This window comes from Opisthocomus hoazin, chromosome 4 (genome assembly GCF_030867145.1).
Source record: "Opisthocomus hoazin isolate bOpiHoa1 chromosome 4, bOpiHoa1.hap1, whole genome shotgun sequence".
Taxonomy (NCBI): domain Eukaryota; kingdom Metazoa; phylum Chordata; class Aves; order Opisthocomiformes; family Opisthocomidae; genus Opisthocomus; species Opisthocomus hoazin.
This window is the reverse complement of record NC_134417.1, coordinates 72,802,449-72,825,019: the sequence shown is the minus strand read 5'-3', so window position 1 is coordinate 72,825,019 and position 22,571 is coordinate 72,802,449. Positions and strand designations below refer to the sequence as shown.

Sequence of the window (22,571 nt, the reverse complement as noted above, 5' to 3'; positions counted from 1 at the left end):
AAGTTAAATTTGGGAGGAGAGAGAAAGCAGTGATTACCAGAGGGATGACAGGAAGGGCTAGAAAATATGCCTGCAGAATAATGAACTGTCAGTCTAAGGAATATCTTAAAAAGCTCTGAAATCGAATAACTGGATGAGGAGATAGCTCTAGTATACCAGTACTGTTTCGAAAAAAACTACCACCAATTTTGCTGATTTTTTTTCCTTTACCGACAATACACTATATGCTGTAGGATGTCAGAAGATAATTTAGTTGCTATTTGCACCATACTACTAGCAAACATAGTACTGGATGGAAGAAATCGAGATTTTGAACAAAAAAAATCACCACGCAGAGCACCCATTCACCATGAGCAAGACAGGTCCTTGCACCACAAGCCAAGACGTCTGGACTGGGGTGACCCTAGGCCATGATGGCAGTATTGGATAATGGGCTTGAGATGAATTGGTAAGGGAAACGGGCGAAAGGAACAGATAAAGTCACATTGGTGAGACGCTTCCAAAGAAGCGCTGATTAAGATGAGTTATAAAACATCGAAACAGAAAGTCAGATTGTGAGCATGTCTGTAGTAACTAAAGGAGAGGGGGCAAACTATGATTTTTAAAAAAAGATTGCATAATTCTGTGGTCTCACAGCTTTCATTTTTTCCAATCTATTACAGTTTTTTTACAAAAACCCCTAATATTTTAAAATAGAACCCACCCTCCCCTCCCACTTTTATTCCATCCAGTTATCACACGGAAAGTTCTCAGAAGTGTGTAAATATTGAAACATTTAGGGCAAAAAAGTCCCCCCAGGTGCATGTGGTACTCAGTAGCCTCAGGAAGAGCTGTGAATCTGCCTGTAAGAAACTAGTTTGTCCTTGGAGGTTTCAAGAAACAGTAAATAGCTTCTATTTTTCACATGTAACTATCATGTATAAAAATCAGGGCTACAGCTATTATGGTGAATAAATGACGAATTTTATAATTTAGGAATAATCATACAATGTTGCAAGCAAGACATTCTAAGTAGTCAAGCCATAACTCATTTTTTCCAGACTGGGGTCCACTAAGGTGAGTTTTTGTTCCAAAGCTAGGTTTTATGCTTAGTACTGCATATGAAGGCAAACAGACTCTGGGGAGATTTAAAAGTTGAAACCAAAGAGACTGGGCAGGTAGCCATTTCTTTGTGCCACATTTGTGTCTGTTTTACACAAAATAGAAGTTTCACTTACGTTCCTGGAACTGTCTTCTTCGAAAGGAAATACAAGGTAGCAGCCGTAATTTTAATCAGCAAGAAACCGACACCCAACCCAATCCAAATACCTGCAAAATCAGAGCAAAGATGGAAATAAGTAAAAGGAAACACTCAAAGAATGAATTGAAAGGTATTTCTTTCTTTTTACAGACCCACCATTTTGAAGGAGACTTGAAGTTGGAGGCTGAAGAGGCTTAGCATTTATGTGGCAACGGTTTCCTTTCCATTCTTTTTCACATCTGTGAATAAAACAAAAATTTCTGAAAAAGGGAGAAGCAAGGGCAATAAACAGTGACAAACACACAAAAATTGCTAATCTTTTTGAGAATGGGGCTTTTTGAGAATTTCTGCTGGTGACTAAAGTTCACCCAGGAATCACAAACAGCATCATCAAAGTTAACAGAATGAAATGTAAGAGAGAAATACCCAAAGCAAACCTAAGACAGAGTAAAATAAAACATAACAAAGTCCAAAGATTAGACTTGGCTTCCTTGTCCGCTTTGGCATCATACAGTCATCCTGCAGCAAAAGAAATTTGACTAATTTCCCTGTTATCATCCATGAGAAGTAAACACATTTCCAAGCTGAGGATCTGGGACCCTAAAGCAGAGAAAGATACATGATTAGAGATCAGAGATATTTTTCTTCCCCCACCCAATCTGTCTTTTCTTTGGTTTTCCATTTTCTCGTAAAAATGATACCCCTTCAACAATGCCTCTTCAAAACCAAAGCGCTACATTTGAGCTAACAACCTCAGCCATGTCAAATTATTCTAAATTTGCTGTTTGTTTCAAATCCAGTCTTGATTTGATGTAACCAAAATACAAACCATCTGACACAAGCTTTGATGTTCTCTTTTACACTTGTTGCTTAACAGTTAATCACAGTCACCAACAAAATGGATATAATTTCTCTCTTTAATTTGTCTAGGTTTAGCTTTTGGCTACATGCTTTAATTGTGGCCTTCTCCATCAGAATGAAGGGACCTTGGAGACCGAGGTGAGGGTCGGCTGCCTCTGGTAAGACAGGTGGCAGTTGGGAGCACTCTATGCAGCCCTTCTGGGTGCACCAGTGAGCCTCAAAATGGCTGTAGGCACCTACCTTTACAAACCCTAAATGATGATTAGTGTAAAGGGTTGTTAGAGGTATAGCTACATATTGACAACTAAATTTCAGGCACCCACTTGATTGAGTTGAACCGCACCCTGAGTGCCACATTGGGATGGCTTCTACCAACTTTTCCATTAGCGTAGCTCGTGGTTTTGAGCTTCATAAATTTTCAATTTTTTTTTTTACAAGGAGCATCAGAAAGAAGTGATGGTAATAATCCAGTTTCCGTCCTAGTAATGTCATGTGAATAGGAAAAGTTTCACTTCTTGTGATTTCTCTCTTTATTAGTTTCACAAACTATTAATGTGGGGAGGATTGTATATCAAGTTGCTTTCTCACCGTAACACCAACTTTTCTTCCATAGTCACCAATTTTTATAAAGTAATTTCTATTTTTTATTTTTTTTCCTCTCCTACCCTTATAAATACAATACATATACACAACTAAACCTTTATATTAAGGCTATTTCATCTGAATATGCGAGAGAGAACTTAGTGGTGTTTGTCAATATTTAGCACATGGTATTGCCTGTGTGCCTTATCCTAGCAGCTGCACACTGAGCTAACTGAGACTCTCCAGAGGGAGAAGAGTTTTTCATTTTCCCAGAAAATGACTGAACATGGTGGATGTAGGGAGAGTCTACGTGCGCTTGCAGCCTAGAAGGCCAACTGTATACTGGGATGCATCAAAACAAGTGCGGCCAGCAGATCGAGGAAGGTGATTCTGCCCCTCTGCTCTGCTCTGGTGAGACCCCACTTGGGGTCCTGTCCAGCTCTGAAGCCCTCAGGACAGGAAAGACATGGAGCTGTTGGAGCAGGTCCACAGAAGGGCCACGAAAATGATCCGAGGGCTGGAGCACCTCTCCTATGAGGAAACGTGAAGAGAGTTGGGGCTGTTCAGCCTGGAGAAGAGAAGGCTGTGAGGAGACCTTATTGCAACTTTCCATTACTTAAAGGGGCCCACAAGAAAACTGAAGAGGGGTTTTTTACAAGGGTGTGTAGTGATAGGACAAGGGGTAATTGCTTTACACTAAAATAGGCTATATTTAGATTAGATATAAGAAAGAAATTCTTTGAGGTTGTGAGGCACCGGAACAGGTTGCCCAGAGAAGCTGTGGATGCCCCCTTCCTGGAGGTGTTCAAGGCCGGGTTGGATGGGGGCTTTGAGCAGCCTGGTCTAGTGGAGGGTGTCCCTGCTCACTGCAGGGGGTTTGAAACTAGATGATCTTCAAGGTGCCTTCCAACACAAACCATTCCGTGCTTCTATGATTCTATGATAGGAGCAGCAAGCATCTGTCTGCAGCCTCGCTGGAATTTAGGGGAATCCTGAAAGGATCAGGGCAAGTCAGAAAGCAGTTCCGTATCCCAGTCTCAGACACGACAGGAGGAGGATGACTTCTCTAAAGACCAAAAGAGGCTGATACGGGATTTGTTGCTACCCGGGGGATCACTGAAAAATAGTGGGCAGAGAACATGCTGGGAGGAAAGTACCAGCCCTACTCGAATACATCAGGCAGAGAGAGATTTATTTAATCCATCTTACCCCACAGACCTGAGTTTTCTCTGGTTAAAGGGTTACTTTGTTCAAGATTAATAATTGGTATGCTAAAGAATCTTAGCTTTAGAGACTGGAGCCAGTAGCATATTCTGACATGCTCATTTCAAAGAAAAAGTGGCACAATTTCAGCTGACAGCTCTGCCAGAGCTGGAGACCCATTGTATTCAGTGACTGAAAATACCTGGTCCCTTCAGTCCTTCTTCAGCATACTACAAAAACCCCTGTCACTCATAAGCTGTTCTTTTTTGTGGACTGATGATTTTATACAAATGTCAAATTGCAGATGGGCTCATACCAAGCCCTGCAGATCCTTGTAGAAACATTGCAATCTGATGGTAATCACCCATCAAAATCATTTCCTGATTGCTCTCTATTGTATAATTTCCTTTCTCCCCATTTGCCAGATTTTCTGTTGAGCTAGATATGCTTTTAACCAAAATCTCCCTCTTTCTTGCCACTGCAGAACTTACTTGACTGTAAAAGAAAGAATCAGAAAACAGATTTGCAGCTGTGCACAAGCACTACTCAGACATGACAAGAGAGGGGCCATCTGCTGCTCTGGAGCCACCAGGGCATGACTCCCCTCAGAGCTGCAAAGAGATAGTTCTCATAAAACAAGTGTGTGTACTGGTAAGAGTATGGGAAAATCTTACTACCCAGTAATAGCTAAACATATCTTCATATGCTATGTTTCCATTTATTGATGAAATATTTCCACATATTCATGCTATCTGTGTTTAAATTATGAATAAAAAAGTAAAGCGCCTTTTAGTCTTATAGATAACCGGCTTATCTTCCTATATATTCATACAGGTTTTATAGTCAACTACCACCTACCTTAGTTTGGCCATTTATTCCCCTCCAAATTTCTGAATCCCGACAGTATTGTTTTATGTTACATGACACATACCGCTTAGGAATTTGATGTCAGACTATAAACCTGTGTAATTTTGGCCAGTGAAATGATTTTCCACTGTGTGGAAATAGATTGTTACCAAAAGCGTCACCTTACAATATTGCCATTGCTTACAAAAAAAAATGGGGTAAAAAATGGATCAAGATGGAGCAGAGGTAGTATCTCTGAAACTTCATAAATGATTAGGACAAATAAAAAAAAAATAGGTGGGAAAAATATTCTAATGCATAAAGCATGGGAACTATTAGAGTGAGGAGGCAACGCAAAAAAGAATAAGGATGGAAAAGACAACATAGGTCATCTTCAAAACCAGGATGGAAAAGGAGTGCTAAACAACCAAATAGTTGAAGAGTGATGCTCTTCAGTATCAATCAGTTGGTTAAGAACTCCCACTTGTATCTTCACACATTAATTTATTTGTTAATTTTTATCTTTGGGAGGGGAACTTAGCAATCATCCCTGCCACTGTGGTAAAATACAACACTACCAAAAAACTCCAGGTTGTAATTTGGAGATTGATTCAACTCTTTCTAAGGTTTGGCTGTTCATTACTTACAAAATGCCATCTTCTCAAGCAAAATAAAACAAGAGAAAATGAGTTACAGTTATCTGACAAGCCTGCAACTTTCAGTGAGGCTGCAAGAAAAACATCGCAAGACTGTTCATTATCATCTTTAGCTCTAGCTGATACAAGCACTACCTCTGGCTTTTACTGAAGCTGAGCGTGCACAGAGTGCACAGAGTAGAGGGGAACTTTTTCTTGTTTTATAGATGTCTTACAAGATTGTGATCCTTTTCTATCTATCCTCTATAGAAACTCTAGCTGACTACAGTGATAGACGTGGTGGAGAAATCACTAACTTGAGGGGAGAGAACAGAATGAGATTTTTAATGGCATCAATATCTGCCAATAACTCAGATTAGAGAAAATAACAGTTCTGTACCATTAATTTACAACTAAATATAAATAATTCTAAACAAGCTCCAGTTATTTCACTAAACTGGAAAACTGAGGGGTATTTTCAAAACATATAAATATTTTGGGCGTGGTCTTCTCTAGGATAGTAAGAGATTTTGATAAGAAATCCAGAAGACTGAGAATATTTTACAGGTCTGAAAATGCTATAAGGCTACATATAATTTTATATTAAACATAAACCAGAAACTGTTACAGACCATAACCAATCAATCAAATTGTTTTGGAAGCTAAGCAAAACTTTTATAACAAAACACAGAACCTATTGTGCTGGAGGAATGAGATAAATACACCCACTTCTCTGAGTCTGACTCTGCAGCCTTCTGCCTGCTCATCCTTTGCAACTGTGTGAGGTAGGTGTTGAAATTACGTTATTCCCATCTAGTGACATTTCCCGTAGAATTTACTTTCTGTCCAATGCATATAGGACTGGTTGGTAAAAGAACAGAAGTGTCCCTCTTTTCATCAAGGAATAAAATGACACTATCAGGGAAAAAAGGTGCAAAAAGCAAATTCCAACCAAAATCTGGTATTATTTCATAGTGGTTTTGAGGTCATGGAAGAGATTTCCTTAGGTGTTTGTACTGAGGGCACAGAATACATATTCCTGTGCTTTTGCAATCACAATTGTACAGTCTCAACCCCCAGACTTAGGCCTTTGGCTGTTGCTGCAAAACTCTATCAGTGAATAACAGGAATGATATCAGGCATCTTTATGGGAAATGAAGTCAAACTTCACCTTTCTACTGTGTAGTCTTTGACACATGCAATCTTGAAGTGAACTTTAATTATTCTAACAGCTCCAGGTAGGTCAGAACAGCCTGTGGTATGCACCCAAGAGATGGCTTACTTGAAGCTCAGTTAATGAAGGAGAACACTCTTAAGTACCTACCCACTACTGAGCATGGACTGTACTTACAGGGCTTTACTTTCAGTTGAGAGGCAGATAAGTTGCTTCTTCAAAGTCACTATCAGCTTCCTCTCTGATGAGAGCAGCTGGGGATACGCAAATGCTGATGTGATGGGAGGATTTCACAGAGCGCAGATCAACCATGTCTTCTGGGCAATGTGCTAAATCTTTATTAGCAGGGTAACGGGAATTTTGAAGAGCTTCCTTAATAATTCTTTTCTGCTGTTTTATTTGTGAGACGGACAACTCTGAAAAGTTTCTGTATTTATCTCTTGAGCCATGAAGCTGGAATTCCATTTTATTTATGTACAATTAACTTCCTTGGACTAATTAAATCTTGACTAATTAGCAGCAGCACATTTTACATGAATCTTAAGATTACCTGAAATACAGAGATAGCCATTGCAATCCATTCAGACAGGAAACTCCTCATAGTTGAAACAAAAGGAGCAAGAGGGAAAGACAGATGAAATAACACTTGAATACTTCCATCCCAGTGCACATTCTAATCTATCCTGCCTGACAAAATGTCTTCTGCTATTAGCAAGTTCTTATGGGAGAGTGACCCTGGAGGGGAGAACGTTAACCCTCCAAATTTGCTTCTAGGATTTCCAGCTCATTTTTTCCTAATACAGATATTAGTAATGCGGAGGAATGAATGTAGCATTGCCTGTGTTGCTGCATCCTGTGCCTGGAGTTATGGCTCATTTCACTCAGAATGAAAAACAAAAACCAGACAAGATGTCTGTAGTTTTTAATGTTCATTCAGGGCAGGTTTAATTTACAAGGACATATCTGGTTGATACACTGCTGCATTTCAAAATATCAAACTTCGTGCTCTATTAAAGGTAGCATATGCAAAACTCAAAATAAATGCAGATGTGTATTTGATTGCTTGTTTTCCTCCTGACATCTGATTCCTTACTTGCACAATTCTTTTCTCCAGTCTGAGATAAACCCTATCACTCTAATGCATCGGTGTTACATATGGCTCTTGGGTAGGGCCAAATGACAAGAGAAGAGCTTTGCAGTAGGGAATCAAGTCCATGACCTCCAAGAACAAGCATGAACACAGCTCCTCATTAACTTGGAAAGAAAAAGCCCCAACAAGCTGTATTTTCAAGAACGACCTTGATGCATGTGGAAAATTGAACTTTGAAATCTCTTGGGTTTGGGATGGGTTTTTTTCCTTTTATTCTTTTTTTCCCCAACAGCAGTAACTACTAATGTTTCATAATGACTAAGGTCTTCCAGTATAAAGTAGTGTTTTGCATTTTCATTTTTGAAAGTTCCTAGCTTTTGTCAATATACTGTTTTTACTTTTCTCAAGACTCCTCATGTTTTGTGCTGAAACTAGTGATAGGACAAGAGGCAATGGCCTCAAGTTGCGTCAGGGGAGGTTTAGATTAGATAGTAGGAAAAAGTGCTTTACTGAAAGAGTGGTCAGGCATTGGAATAGGCTGCCCAGGGAGGTGGTTGGGTCCCATCCCTGGAGGTGTTCAAAAAACGTGTAGATGTGGCACTTCAGGATATGGTTTAGTAGACATGGTGGTGTTGGGTGGATGGTTGGATGTGATGATTTTAGAGGTCTTCTCCAACCTGTGATTCTATGGTTCTATGATTCTGTGATTCTATGAAAGGTTAAAAAAAATTAAATCATATTTGATGCTAATCTAGCAGCATTCAGAGTGTTAAATACTAAATATCCATTCAGCATCTCCTCTGCACTTCTTCAGATTTACTAACTGAAGTGCCAATTCTGTTTATTTTAAAAAGAATTGTATTAAAAGGCAGAATGAATATTAAGAAAAGGTCCTGAAATGTTAATCATCTTTTGTGATCATGGAAATGTCTACAGAATTTTTATTTTAAATCTACACAGATGTGGGAAAGGAATTGCTCAACAAGTAATGGAGACAAAACAGAAAAATTAGCCGCTACAGAAACAGCAGTGACCAAAGCTGCTTCTGCCCACAGAAATTTCATAAGCAGATGGGAGTGAGGTACACTCAGCATGTGATAAATGTAAAAACTATACTAATTTCTACTTTTGTCTGCAAGTGTCTGTAATGTAGCTCACAGTGCTACTGACAGAAAACAATTAACGAATGGGAAGTACAGAACTAACCATCCCTACTTGCAAGAGCGCTCTTTGCCATTCTCACTGATATCTCTTGCCAAAGTACACCTTTTCTCTGCTGTGAGACACACCTGCTTTTCTTATTTTTATCTGAAATATATGTCATACAGAAAACCTAATCTGTTATATCATGTGTACATTCAGAATGACCAACAGTTACTCACTTAACCATGTAGTGTGCATGTTATCAGTAGTATGTAAATTAAGGAAGTAATATGTGGATGACTTGTTATATTTTCCTGTGAGTATGACTGTACACTTTGTAGTATCCTCTAGAGACTGTACTTCTGAATCTGCCACACTGCACCAAGCCAGTATCTTCTGTGTGAACCCAGATTTGCCATTGCTGTTTATAGTATATTTGCTGTTTATAATACATTACATAAGGGTCATTACACACAAGTGCTGAGATTATTCAGGAGCTGTGCCATACCTATTGAAGTGCAGGCTACCCAGGAGTGGTGACAGAGGATACATAGGGAAAAAAACCAAACAACCCACAGCTTAGTTCTTTGCAGAAAACAGAGACTTTACATTCCTCTGCTGTATCAGTATAGAAGTTTGTCTGCTCACTAGCCTTTGCAACCAGTGTTATGCAATATAAACTTTGCTAGATGCTTATGAGTGTGATGAAAACAGTAACTCTTCATTCCATTATGGGGAAAAAGCAACCTCTACTTCAGCAGTGTCATTATCTGTTTGCACTCTAGTTATTATCAACAAAGTACTTAAAGAAAAAAAACCCCTAACTCTCTGATTAGTCTTTATTGCTGAATCTAAGAATACAAGATTCCTACAATAGTGAGTGTTGCATGAATGGCCTCAGAAGGTATCACACTTATGACTATAACCTGTTGCCTGCTGTCTGCAGCTGGAATTAGGAGCCACATTATTCCGTTTGTGGTTAAGTTCACAGGAGATGTAGGACAAGGAGAAACCTCACTTGGAAAGACAGGCGAAGCTGATGGTAACCTTCAATGTCAAGAAGCTGTAGCATGTAGGTAAGGGCACATTAACTCACTGGGAGACAATCAGATGTTCTCTGAAACACTGTGGACAGTTCTAACCATTCCTGTGGTATGGTAGAGGAGTACTACTAAGGTGTGCAGAAAAATAGAAAAATAGAAAAAAAGAAATCCTCACAAGAGGATTCCAAAAGAATTCAGCTTGTTTAGCCTACAGAAAGAAAAGCTGAAAGGCACATGGCTTTTCTCTAGAAACATTTTAGAGAATAAACAACAAAGGTGTCGAGGGACTTTTTTGGTTAATGAAGGATACTGGCACAAGAACAAATGGATATAAACTGGCTACGAACAAATTTGCAAGGAAATTATTAGAAGGTATCCAAACAGAAGAGCAAGGCTTTTACCCTTCCTGCATTTCTCGTAGCATGTTGCTTCGGAAGAGTCAGACGGTATCCTCTGTACTTGGTACCACATATCTAAAAGGTGCTGAGATGCTGGAAACTCCCAGAAAACTCCCAACAAGACAAAGAAAAATATGCAAGCCAAGAATTCCCCGTAATTGGTCATAAAAGAAAGCTAACTAAACTTCTGAATAGAATTATATGATGTGACTATGTGTGATAACAAGGACTTGAAGACCTAGATATAGCTTCTATTCTGAAAACTGCTAAAATTCATAACTGGCATATACAAAAGAATCAACATGAGGCAGAGTAATATGAGGTATAAACCAGTTCTAAATGAAATGCAAGTACTGTGAGAAAAGATCTATGCGTCCTCATGGATTATTCAATGAAAGTAACTGCTCACTTTTTATCATAAAAGCATGCACTATGCATAAAGAGTGAAACAGAAGACATTTGAGATTACAGTGATTAAAATCATAAGGCAGAGACTGAAAAGATTAGATTTTATTTATACAGAAGATGAGTCGGAGCAGATATGATGAAGGTGAACAAAATGATATATGGTAAACAGAAGAAAAATTTTATGTTGCTGTCTATTCTCTCAAAAATTCAGTCAAACTGAAAGGAAATACACCATAAACTAATAATAAGGAAGCTATTTATGACATAGTGCTTAACTGACCTGGGGCAGTCCTTGCTGTAGTAAGTCTTAGAAGCCAAGAACTTAATGATATGTGCTGGAGAGAGCTCCTTAAAACAGAGACTGAAATTCTTTAGAGATTTCTAACTGATGGCAATTTGGAAGAAAATTCATGTATTGGCATCATCTTTTTCTACATGTATTTTCTGGTTTCTTTGCTCCCAGGGTGTGCTATCAGCTACTCCCAGGTCCCCAGCATGACACACTGTGATTATTCATTGTTCTTGTAGCCACAATGAGAGGTTCTAATTACAACCTGTGTTGAATAAGAAAAGGTAACTGCTAGAAGGAAGGACTCAGTCAGTGTATCTAATTGCTTTTTACATAGTTACACAATGAAACTGTGGTGACCAATTATAAGGTTTAGAGTAAGACTTAATTTTGCTAACATTAACCACCTGAAAAGGAAGGTACCTAGAAATGGTTCAGACAAGTTTACACTGTGTGGAATAAAGAGAGGAATCCTCATCTGGATCCTTTACCATTGGCTATAACAATGTCACGATGACTAGTTCAGATTAGATAGGTGCATTTAGCTGTTACACAGCTAGGCAAGAGCAACAAGACCTTAATGCTTGCTGTTAAATGTTTAAACGGAAAACAAGCAGCATCTGATGTTTAAGTAGGAGCTCAAGGGTGAGATTTGTGCTATGGACAGCTTGTGAATGACATCCCATTAGGTACAGGCACAACATTTATTAAAGGGAAAAGGGTAAATACCACCTCTAGCTTCAGTCATTTTAGAGATAATCAGAAAATTCCAGAGCAAGTGTTTCTTCATTGAAATTAGTTGACACACGAAAAACCTTGTGTTTCACAGAAAATTTGAATTAAAATCTTAAAGAAATTCTGTCGGTGTCTGAAACCTGCCTGATCTCTTGTCTGATTCTTTTGTCTGGCTCCTACCCTAAAAACCTCAGGACAAACCCAGATTTTGAAGTTGTTGTGTTGAGAATTACACTGGTTTGAAAAACAAACACTCTACGGCTTCACTAAAATTCAAACTAGTGTGATAGTCTTGTGATAGATTTTTTTTCAGTGTATTTTATCCTATCAGAAGAAAATTCAGAGCTATGTGGAAATTATTTGCTGTGTCATTAGCTTTTTTGCCTTTACTTCTTAAAGAAATAGGCCCCAGTAGTATTCACCGAGGGTTGGTATGTGGCACACAATCTACTTTATGGCACAGATTCACTCAGCTACAGCAATGAAGCAGAAGTATGCATTCACAGCAGATGGTCGGACCTGAAATTCACCATTTTAATGCTACCTTTTCCCATCTTCTTAAATAATAGTTTTATGATAACACATTTTTCACTAGCATAAAATAGCACTGATGGTTAAAAGCCCTGGTGGGACAAATCATGAAGCTACTCCTGGCACTGAAGAACGGATTTGGATCTCAATTCAACAGGGAAATGACTATCCACTTAGATAACCATTAAACAAAATAGAAGGCTTAAGATTTCTTCCATTAAAAAAAAGTGATTTTTAAAATGGAATTTTCTCTAGGACAAAAGCAGTATTTCAACCTAACTTTATTTAAAGGTCAAACCACCAGAAAACATATTGTTTAATTCTAACTGATGCTGACAAGAGGTGTTCACACAACAGAAAAGAAAGAGCTTGAAACAATACAGTAGGTACATTGATCACTGACCACCGGAGATCAGAGTTCATATTACAACTGAGTCCTGAGTTTCATCCCACTGGGTTTGAATCTGGAGCTGTGCCTTGTAAAGAGTGACCATCAGAATAAATAACCTTGTCCATAAAAGCTTTTGAAATTTTAAGCTTGGATAGGACAGTGAAAATGAGTAATTTTGTGAACTAGAGTTAAAGATGGGATACAGGGAGTGCAGGGCTGGCACCTTACTGACCGAGGGAGGTTTGTTGCAGGTACTCCAAGTGATACGCCTAGCACAGAGACCACTTCACTAGTGAGAACAGGGACTTATCTCCATTTTCTCTTACTCTAAGAAACCTAGGAAATTAAACTACTACAAATTACCATTTAGAATACGAAGTGAACCTACTCAAGAAATCTATATCAGTACCTCAGTACGTGAACTGTTGAAGCAAAGCAAAAAAACTTACTGAAGAGGTACGCCTTAGTTTAAATCAATTTACAGTAAAGAATCAGTCCTTTATGCCAGCCTGCCTGTCCATCTTGTTTTCTAGTATTTTGTCGGGGTTTTTTTTTTTTCCAATCTTACATGCCTTACTTTCTTTGACCCTCTTGTGTTTCTTTCCCACCCTCTCTTTTGCTATTTGTGGAACATGCACATGGAGCTGATGCTTGATTTGCTCTTGAAGAACACGCCAAGAAGGGGAAGAACACAGATGAAAAGAAAGCAAGGAGATAAAGTGATAGAAAACATAAATCTTTAAAAACCACTTTTTACATGTTTGTGTCTCAGATATAGCCCCTAGCTACAACTTCCAGAGGACTGAAAAAAGATTAAGGAATGATCTGACAGAAAGCCTGACCATGCAGCTGTATTGACAGCTGGTAGTAAAATTCTTTTGCTTTCAGAAATGGCACCAATTTTCTATTTAGGTAAAATTGGGAAATAATGCAATAAAGTATAGAAGGGACATTTAGTTTTAAGACAGACCTGTTAATTTCACAGTAAAAAAGCTTTTTTCTTAAATGACAGTTCTGTGGATAGAACAGATGGAGTTAGGTATCAATAGAAAATCTAATAAAACATCTGAATGTTTTTGCAGTGGCTGGATTTTTCCACAGAGACCTTCCTTTTCTTGTTTTGTTTTTGCTAGTTTGTAGGTTTGTTTTTTGAGGGGTGGAGGTCTGATTTGTTTGAGGTTTTTTAATGTTTGCCTTTAGGCAGACTGCAACAGTACTACATAGTCACTAGTTTATTGTCTGCACTATAACTAGTTAGATAAGAAATAATAAGTATTTATTGCAGTAAAGTCAGTTCACATATCTGCTTTTCACTTCTGTTTACCCTTTGAATAGCTTTCATATGCATGAATCTGCAATGCCCAGGTGGAATTAAATAGTTATTTAAAAAGCTTGAACAATAGAAGTGTTTTGTCTGTATTAAATGACACATTTGGCACAAATAGAAAAAAATGTCATAAAAAGATTTTCTTTCCTTTCCTGCTGCCGCTTTCCAGCATTGATCTAGTCTTTTTATCAGCTGAAATGGTCTGCTTTAACCAGAGCCTGCCAACACAAGGCATTGCTCCTGGCAGGTGGATTGCAGTGCATAGTGGAGATTATAAATCATTTTGTCATTCTCAGACAGTCGTAAATTTATCTGCTTACATGGGAAACAACACTGTACAATAACATCTGATGCCGCTTCTTCTCAACATTGTACAAGCTAGGTGCACTACTACAGGCTAAGACTACAGCAACTTAAACACATTCTTTAAATTGTTTTACGTGTGTTTTAAATGTCTATAAGAAACAAATAAACAAAAAAGCCACAAAACTTGTCTTTTGCTTACCCTTCATGTAGTACAGAGACAGTGGTTTACACTTCGTGTGAATCACTTATACCCAAGAAAAGGCTTAAGTTCTGCAATAAGTTCTACATGTGTCAATGTAGTCCATGGAAAAGAATAATGCTAGGATGTTTTCTCTGCATAAACTGCAGTCCTTGCCTGATATTAGAGATGAATTTCACAGAAGCTCAGGGAATTTACTCTGTAGTTTCTTGCTAAAAAGTCAAATTTAAGAAATCTTCAGAGGAATGACCTTTAAACAATTTATGAGAACATAAGACACTTCAGATGCAATAAAAATAATTTCATCACAACCTTTCTCCCAGCTACACATTCTGTTAGCGTTGTTATGGTTACAGAGTCAAGACCTGAGAATTTAGAAGAGGTTGGAATTAAGGATTCCCATGAAATTTCAGTTCAAACCCTCATGCATGTGTGTTCAGGCACAGTATTTAAATGGAAGATTACAAGCTCCCCCTGCACCTCCCTCCCAAATAAAATCTTTAATTCTAGTATTTAGTGATTAACATTGCAACAGATTATTATCATGACATACAGCAGTGGTAATTCACTATACCTAATAAAAACAAGAAAAAAAATCTTCTTGTTATTATGAATACTAAATTATCTCTTCACAGAATCACAGAATGTTCGGGGTTGGAAGGGACCTCTGTGGGTCATCTAGTCCAACCCCCCTGCCGAAGCAGGGTCACCTACAGCAGGCTGCACAGGACCTTGTCCGGTCATCAGCATTCGAACCTTCAAACTTCAGCACTTAATACTACTCTGTTAGCTGACATGAAGCAAAATTTGAACTCCAAGTACATACTTGAAACTCTTATTGAGGAGAATAGATAGCTCTAAATCTGTCTTATTTGCCTAAATTCAGAAGAAGAGCTTATTTCAACTGTTATACTTGGCACTTTGATAAAGCAAAATCTTTCCCGTGGCCTTTAGTGCACTCCATATTGTTCATAATATATGGTGAGCTACAGCTAATGACAGAAGAAATTTCTATCAGCATTCCAGCATCCATTCAATAAAGTCTTTTCTTGGTTGCAGCCAAGGAATATGCAGTACAGATGAAGAATGGAGAACTATTCCCCTGATATTAACCCTGCTGTGTGGTGAATCACTGTACTTGTACAATTCAGAGCAGCCTTTATGCTCCTTTAATGTGTACCACCAGGCCAGAACAAAAACCCAGTTGACCTGCATTGCTGGTCAACAGCCCTAACAGACAGAGGCAGCATCCAAAAATCCTTGCTATGTTCTTTTTCTAGTGATGATTTTATGTCAACAGTTGGGATAAAGTGGCAGTGAGCCATGACAAACATTCCATATTAATAAGGCTCAGATTTAAATATTGTAGTGGCACAGGACCAAGACTTTTATATAAGCTGAAGTCAGCTTTTATATAGCTGAAAAACTGATTTCATTAACCCATTTCTTTGAATGCAAGAACATTACAATTTTTCACCTATTTGGAATAAAAAGTATAATTTTTTTCTGCATGGTGACTTTATTATTCCACATCAAATAACTGAAAATTAAGACAAGATATCTTAATTTCACAAATATTTTCAAAGAATTAGAGTAAGAAATGTATCACGGTACTGCACATCAATTACATTTTTCATTTATAATTCAAAAATTCATAATATATTATATCAAAGCATGACATATTCTGAAATTTGTTCTCAAATATGACCTGAACTAGCCAACTCTGTAATGTGTAAAAGGAGACTGAGCTTATTTGCACATTACAGTTTTCTGTCTTTCTGTCTTTTCTGAGACATTGATAAGATGTTTTCTAATTTCTTTTTCTACCTTTTCTTACTAGAAGGATTTTCTTGTAGCAATGTTTTTGAACTTGTTAGTGTAAAACCAAGAATAACCCAAAGTTTTATCCTTCTTTTCGTGATGTATATGACAACCTGCTCATTTACAGAGTTGCCAGTTTTGTCATCTAAGAATTTCCTGCCCATTTTTTCTGTCCTTTTTCTTATCTCGGGAAGTACTCTTCGTTTTAGAGCTCACTAGTCTATGGTACCTTGTTTGTCTCTCCAAAACTTGTACAGTATAACTTTTTTGGTTATACTGTGATACTAACCAAAACTCCCCATCAGGATTGATATTATTTCTGGACCTGGACTACTAGAACACCTGAAGATGCAGTGTGAGCACCAAGTATATGCACAGAGCTGTGAAGATTGTGACAGGCTGATGCAAGGCAAACATATTGGCCATTCTTGCTATTTTGTCACAGGTCATGCGATGCTTGCTTTTCATATTGAAAATTTGACAATCTCAGCCTGTTTCTTTCCAAATGTAAATATGTAGATAGATTGCATGTTTGTTTTCAGCTTTATGTTAAGTTCCTTTAATCAGCGTGATTAGCTTTGGTTGAACTCTCTGCCAGAGGAAGCAGATTGCTCTTTTCCTGGGAAACTACTGAGCATCTGGAGAAGAGCTGAGGACTATGGATGAAATCCATCCCATGGATGAAATCAGGCTCAGCAGGACAGGGAGACACAGCACAGAGCTGCCAGCCTGCAGCTCAGGTAAAGAAGACTGAGAAACAACTGAAAAGAGAGAAGGAGGAACAGGCCCTCAGAGCTGAGGGGATGCTTTCTGTGGATCAGAGGAGAAGGAGCAGAGCTTGCAGCCACTCAGAAAGTGTCCGAATTAACTGCAACAAGCTGGGGAGCGAGGACACATCCTTGAGAACAAGTAGGCAAGGGAACAGCTCTGAGTAAATGCGTTTACTTCTACTCTATTGTCCCTAGCCACACTGAGTTCTCTTGATTTAAATAATATTCTAGTTCAGATTCCAGGAAAAGCTGGCTTTTATTCTAAAAGCCTTTTTGTGTTCAGTCTGGGCACATCCACTTTTTAGACAGAGCATGTTGCAAGTACATCTTAGGGGATCAAAAAATAACACGCAATATTAGGCAAAAAAAAGCCAAATGTTTTTTTCTTGGCCTGGGTTTGACCTTAGGGTAGGTCATAAAGTATTGCAACCTTGACAGTCACAGAGCTAGAGCCTCCCTTTGGGGTCCTCATCTTGTGAGTGTGATGATATGTTAAATCTTCCAGCAAAAACCACTGGCCCAGAGGCATCTGTAGGTGTTTCCCATGCACAAGTACAGCAGGAGATACGCAGCTGCTGGGAAGTGGCAGGAGCCTGAGCCTGCCTCTTCTTGGCTGAAAAGCAGGCAGGCCAGAGGAAAACATCCTGTGAGATGGACTTTGTCTGTGAGGCAACAGTTGGGACTTTTGTAACTATTTAAAAAAAATATATAGACATTCTTCAGCTACATGTTATAGCAGAAGTGATAAAAATTTGCATTTGCTTTGTTATCTCAGTTATCTCTGTGCTGAAGATTTTAATGTCTTGAAATATTAGATTGTATAAAGTGATGATTATTACCAATTTTAATGAAAAGATGTTTTGCTAACAGTGGATGTAGTAATGCCTAGTGTCCTATGTGTCCAGATCCAATTACACTCTCAGTAACATCATTTTTCTCATGTCCTCGTAATTTCTTCCATCTTCAGCCTATTTCTTTCAGATCTTCTCTACAGTACTTTCAACTCTCTCACTGACAACTCTGTCATATAAAGCTGGACAAGAGTTAGCATGGTGTCACGAGACCAGTGGTTGCATATTTGTTGGTTAATACATGCACGGCAAAGAGGATAAATAACTATTGAGCTCATACTGCCATTTTGCCTTATTTTGGAGACAACAGAGTACTACAAATCAGGTTTTCCTGTCTTTCCATCGTAAACATTTTTTTCCAAAAAGCTCTGGGGATATCACATCTTGGATATCTCTATTTCCCGTGTCAAGACTGGTCAAAATCTACTGACAAGCTACATATGCATTTGGGTGGAAAGAATTATGGACTGACAAGTAGAATAGCAGTACAGTTACACTAACCTCGTTTTCTTAATGTCTCAGGCTAAAAAGAGGTTTAAAAATACAGAATTTCTCAGTTCTGTTTGTAACCTTGTCCAATATCCATTGACTTGTATGTCCCACTAAGAATCTCAGACATTCCTTTTCTCATAAGTCATTGTATCTAAGCAGACTGAGGGAAGGCTCACCAGGTATTTACTACAACACCCAGAGAGTGGCCCTGCACCAGAGCTGTGTCCTGATGAACAGTGCAAGAGGAAATCTTGATGAATGGACATTCTTCTAGTGTAGGCAGCTGCCAGTGTACACTGTGGCATGGACAACCAGTGCCCAGAATTTCTGGTGATTTCCATCCTTTCTTCCTTCCTTCCTTTCTCCGTTTCTTCCTTCCCTCCCACCCTCTCTCCCTTTCCTGTAAATCAGTTGTGAAAGAACTTGTAGTCAGGCTCATCCCAGAGGAAATGGAACGGAAGAACAATATCTATTTTCTTCTCTTAGCTCTTACACAGTAAGGGAAAATACTAACCAGGCTTGAAGAAAACAATGTTTTGCCACCTCTGTCTGCTTATTGTACTTAATATGCTACCTTAACCTCAATGTTTAGATCTTCTGGCAATCTACCTCCAAAACTTGAAATCTAATCCTTCACCTATTAAAATAAAAAATGTCTGATTATTTGTCTCTTGCCTGCTTATAATAAGTAAGAATTTTAAGTGGCAATACTTAAGAAACAACATTTTGGGATGCTGTACAGCAGTTCTTTAAGTTGAATTCATAAATATATTTGCAATACTTTACGGAGACATAGATTTTCCCCTTTAAGCAGTTAAATTTATGGGAGACTTCTATTACAAGGAATTCAATTCAGGATCTTTTGCTCAAATATCCAGGAAAGAAAGGAATGTTTATAATCTTCTTTTATGTTCAAGGACTTACTTTGAAGGTCCGCATTTAGATGGGGTTATAATCACAAACATTGGAGCAGATGGGATTTCTGCATACGGAGGAGTAGTAGTGCTGTCCACCCATAACAGGCTGCAGATTATAATATTTTCTGAGCCTCTTTACTTGATTTGGTTTGGAATTCCAAGGAAAAATATCTTTCCTGATATTTTTTTCTGTTTTGGAAAGACCGTAAATACCACTCAACTACTTTGTAGGATATTTCTACAGAGTATCTTACTAAGAAGAAGAAGTGAGGAAGCAAAGCAAAGTTGATAACCAAAAACAAAATAACGAGTTGTTCTGAATTCAAATGAAAAAATAATGCCCTTGTCACTGGTTTCGTGTATTAGACATTTGGTTGGTATCACTTTACAAAAAAGGCATTTCATGCTGGATCTGAAGAAACACCAATATTAAGAGTAAAGACTATAACTAATAAGATCCTAACAAAGAATAAAGACAAATTAGCAATGTTGGGAGTCATGAGAAAAACCTTGGAATTTTAAATTTGGGAAATACTTTCATAAGTATTATAAAACATATGCTTTGTATATTAAAAAATGACAACTGCCAGTTAAACACAGAATGTGTACTTGAGGGACTGGGCTTTGTTACAAACTTCAAATCAGAGGATGAAAAAAATCCAGGTGAAATTCTGTGTTTAAGTGGTTTATACAGTTCAATACCATGATGGTTCAGCAGACCAGCACCCTATTTCTGATCACTTAAAAGTTTAACTGTGAAGGACTGTTTAGCAACAAATTCAAAATTAAATGGAAAAAAGAAGTCCAGGGATTAATTAAAAACAGTATCTTCAAGTGTAACACTAAATCAGTTAAAATCAGGTTCTGTTTCAAAGCAATTCCTTTTTGATAAGACATGAATAAAATCCTGCCCTATTTATACAGTGAACATTGGTGTAAAGCTGGCTGGCTTTTTCACTTTACACTTCCAGATGGAGATAAAAATATTTACATCAGCTGAAGAATTGATTCAGTTATTACTATGGTGTTACTCACTGCTACGAGCTTCTTCTGATGCTCAAGAACGAAGCTGGAAATACAAAATCTGTGGGGCCAAATACTGACAAGAGAGGAAACAGGATCTGTTGCAGGCATGTACACATTGTAGTGCTTGTATGAACATCACTGCAAACTGAAGGATCTACCCAGTTTTGTAAACTGAGTACTGAATTTCGTTTTTTGTTTCAGCATTGAATTGTTGCTAGTATCTCAGATTACCCTCAGCTTTTTTATTGAAGGGTTAAGGGTTAATATGAGATCAACACTTAATGTTCATGCACTTTGTGTTCTTGTGAATAACCCTTTAAATGAGTTTATTTACCTTTGAGGTTAATTATGCTGCTTTGGTACTTGTCCCTACACAGTTCCTTTCCAGCTCTTTTATTTCTTTCTCAGGAAAGAAACTTTGAGAACTTACTTGCCATGAGGATTCAATAAAAACAACCTTCCTGTTGCTCTGGTCACCCACACAGCAAAAAGGAAGTTAAACTGTTTGCTGACATATCTCTTATGGTTTGGGCCTGAGCCTTTGCTCTTGAGCCTGCTGCCAGAAGTCTGACTTGCACAGACAATACTTTGTGGGTGGTGACTTCACCGGGAATCAAAAGCTGAAGAAATGTCCTGTGTGCCATATCTGTGGTGATTAGGAAAACATTACTGGATCTACACTTTTAAAGTTACAGCAGATGTCCTTATTTTGTGGTAACCATGCAGTGGAAGAAAGCCATTCTCTGGCCCCTAAACCCCAGCTTAGCTAATCATAAGGAAGGTTAGCAAATGCAATATTTTTCTCATGACATTTCATAAACACAGGGTTGCAAGATGAATGAGGATGGAAAGGCCAATAATCCTTCCATCCCTTGTGATCTGCATAGAATTGTGGTTTGCCTGAACTAGCTGAAAGCTCAGGGCAATTGTTTGGAAAGATTGGCACTATTTAGAGGACTGACATATCTGTATCCATTCCTATCTTGTCCTTGAATTCTTTGGAAAATGCAGATTAATCTTGATACAATCGTTGCTAGTGGATATGTAAAGTCTACCCTAGATCCAAATGTGGAATTTCTATTAACATAATTGATATTTCCCTACACAGAATTTAGCTCACAGTCAGCCCTAAGGAAGGAGAAATGGACACATAAACCAACATTTATGTAGAAGAAGTGAGTAGAAATTAAAGATGTAGAGATATTGATTGCTTTTTAGCTTAAGGATATCTGATTTACTCCTGCAAGTATTATGTGATATTATGAACACAAAGGTAAAAGCTCCAGTGATAGCTGAGCAGTGATTCTAGGTAGAATAAGACATTCCAGTTTTGCTTTAGTACATTACTGAAAATAAACTTTACTGAATATTCTTAACTAAACTCTGGTACTTCATTACTAAAGTCCAACAGAGTTTACTCATCAAACTGTTGTATACATCTATCATTGCCTTACTCTGACACTAGTCTTCCAGAAGCCTCAGTAACATTAAAAAACACATAGCAAAAGTGTGCTGTGTGTTAATTTTGTATTCTACTTTTTAAAATAAGGACATAAGAAAATCCAAGTGTTCTGCAAGAACTCATATTATGCTTCCACATTTTTACAACAGGATTTTTTTCAGAAATTGTTTTACTGGCTTCTCAGGGTACTCAGAAGTCTCAGAGAGCATGTAGAAACTTCACATTTGTTTATGTACTTAAAATTTACTATTGCAGTTCCTGTGTTTGTTATTATATCTGGTCCCATTTCATTAAGGCAAACAAAACTCCAAAGAGTCCCTCTCAGGAAGAGCTCGAAACAAACAAATCAAAAGGACTGGAGGAGAGGGAGCACTGTTATAAGCTCGTTACTGATGAAGTAGTAAGTCACAGAGAGGAAAATGGTGAACTTTATTAATACTTACGTGATATTGTGTGAAAAAGCCTTTTGAAAGTGGGTAAGATATGGGTTTTTAAATTGCTTGTGTGCGTTGGAAGACCTAATATTAGGGGAGCTGCAGATGCTGAGCTGAGACATTCTCAATTCCAGACTTGCACTTTATTCTCAGGACTGGTTTTACAGCCTCACAGAAGCAGAATGAAAGGATGTACACAGTAAGTGCATAGTTGCTCAAGCACTTTTGACTGTGACCTCAGAATTTTTATGTCAAAAAAATTGTTTTTCAAAGGTCCAGCCATCTTTCCTTGCAAGATTCATAAATCTGTACCTGAAAATAGTAGTTGAAGTACCCTAAAAATAGCAACAGCAAAAATATGTCAATGTGCGTTCTTTGTTGCAGAAGAGTGGAATTA

General features: G+C 38.0%; 1 protein-coding gene across 1 annotated transcript in view; it reads right to left on the bottom strand.

Moving 5' to 3' along the window:
- Window positions 1-22,571, bottom strand: part of MALRD1 (MAM and LDL receptor class A domain containing 1) — a 285,631-nt gene that overhangs the window by 11,034 nt on the left and 252,026 nt on the right. The window contains exons 36-37 of the mRNA XM_009937935.2: window positions 1,397-1,479; window positions 1,229-1,308 (exon numbers count right to left, since the gene is read on the bottom strand). Coding sequence (XP_009936237.2) covers window positions 1,229-1,308; window positions 1,397-1,479 — 163 coding nt within the window. The remainder of the gene's footprint in view (window positions 1-1,228; window positions 1,309-1,396; window positions 1,480-22,571) is intronic.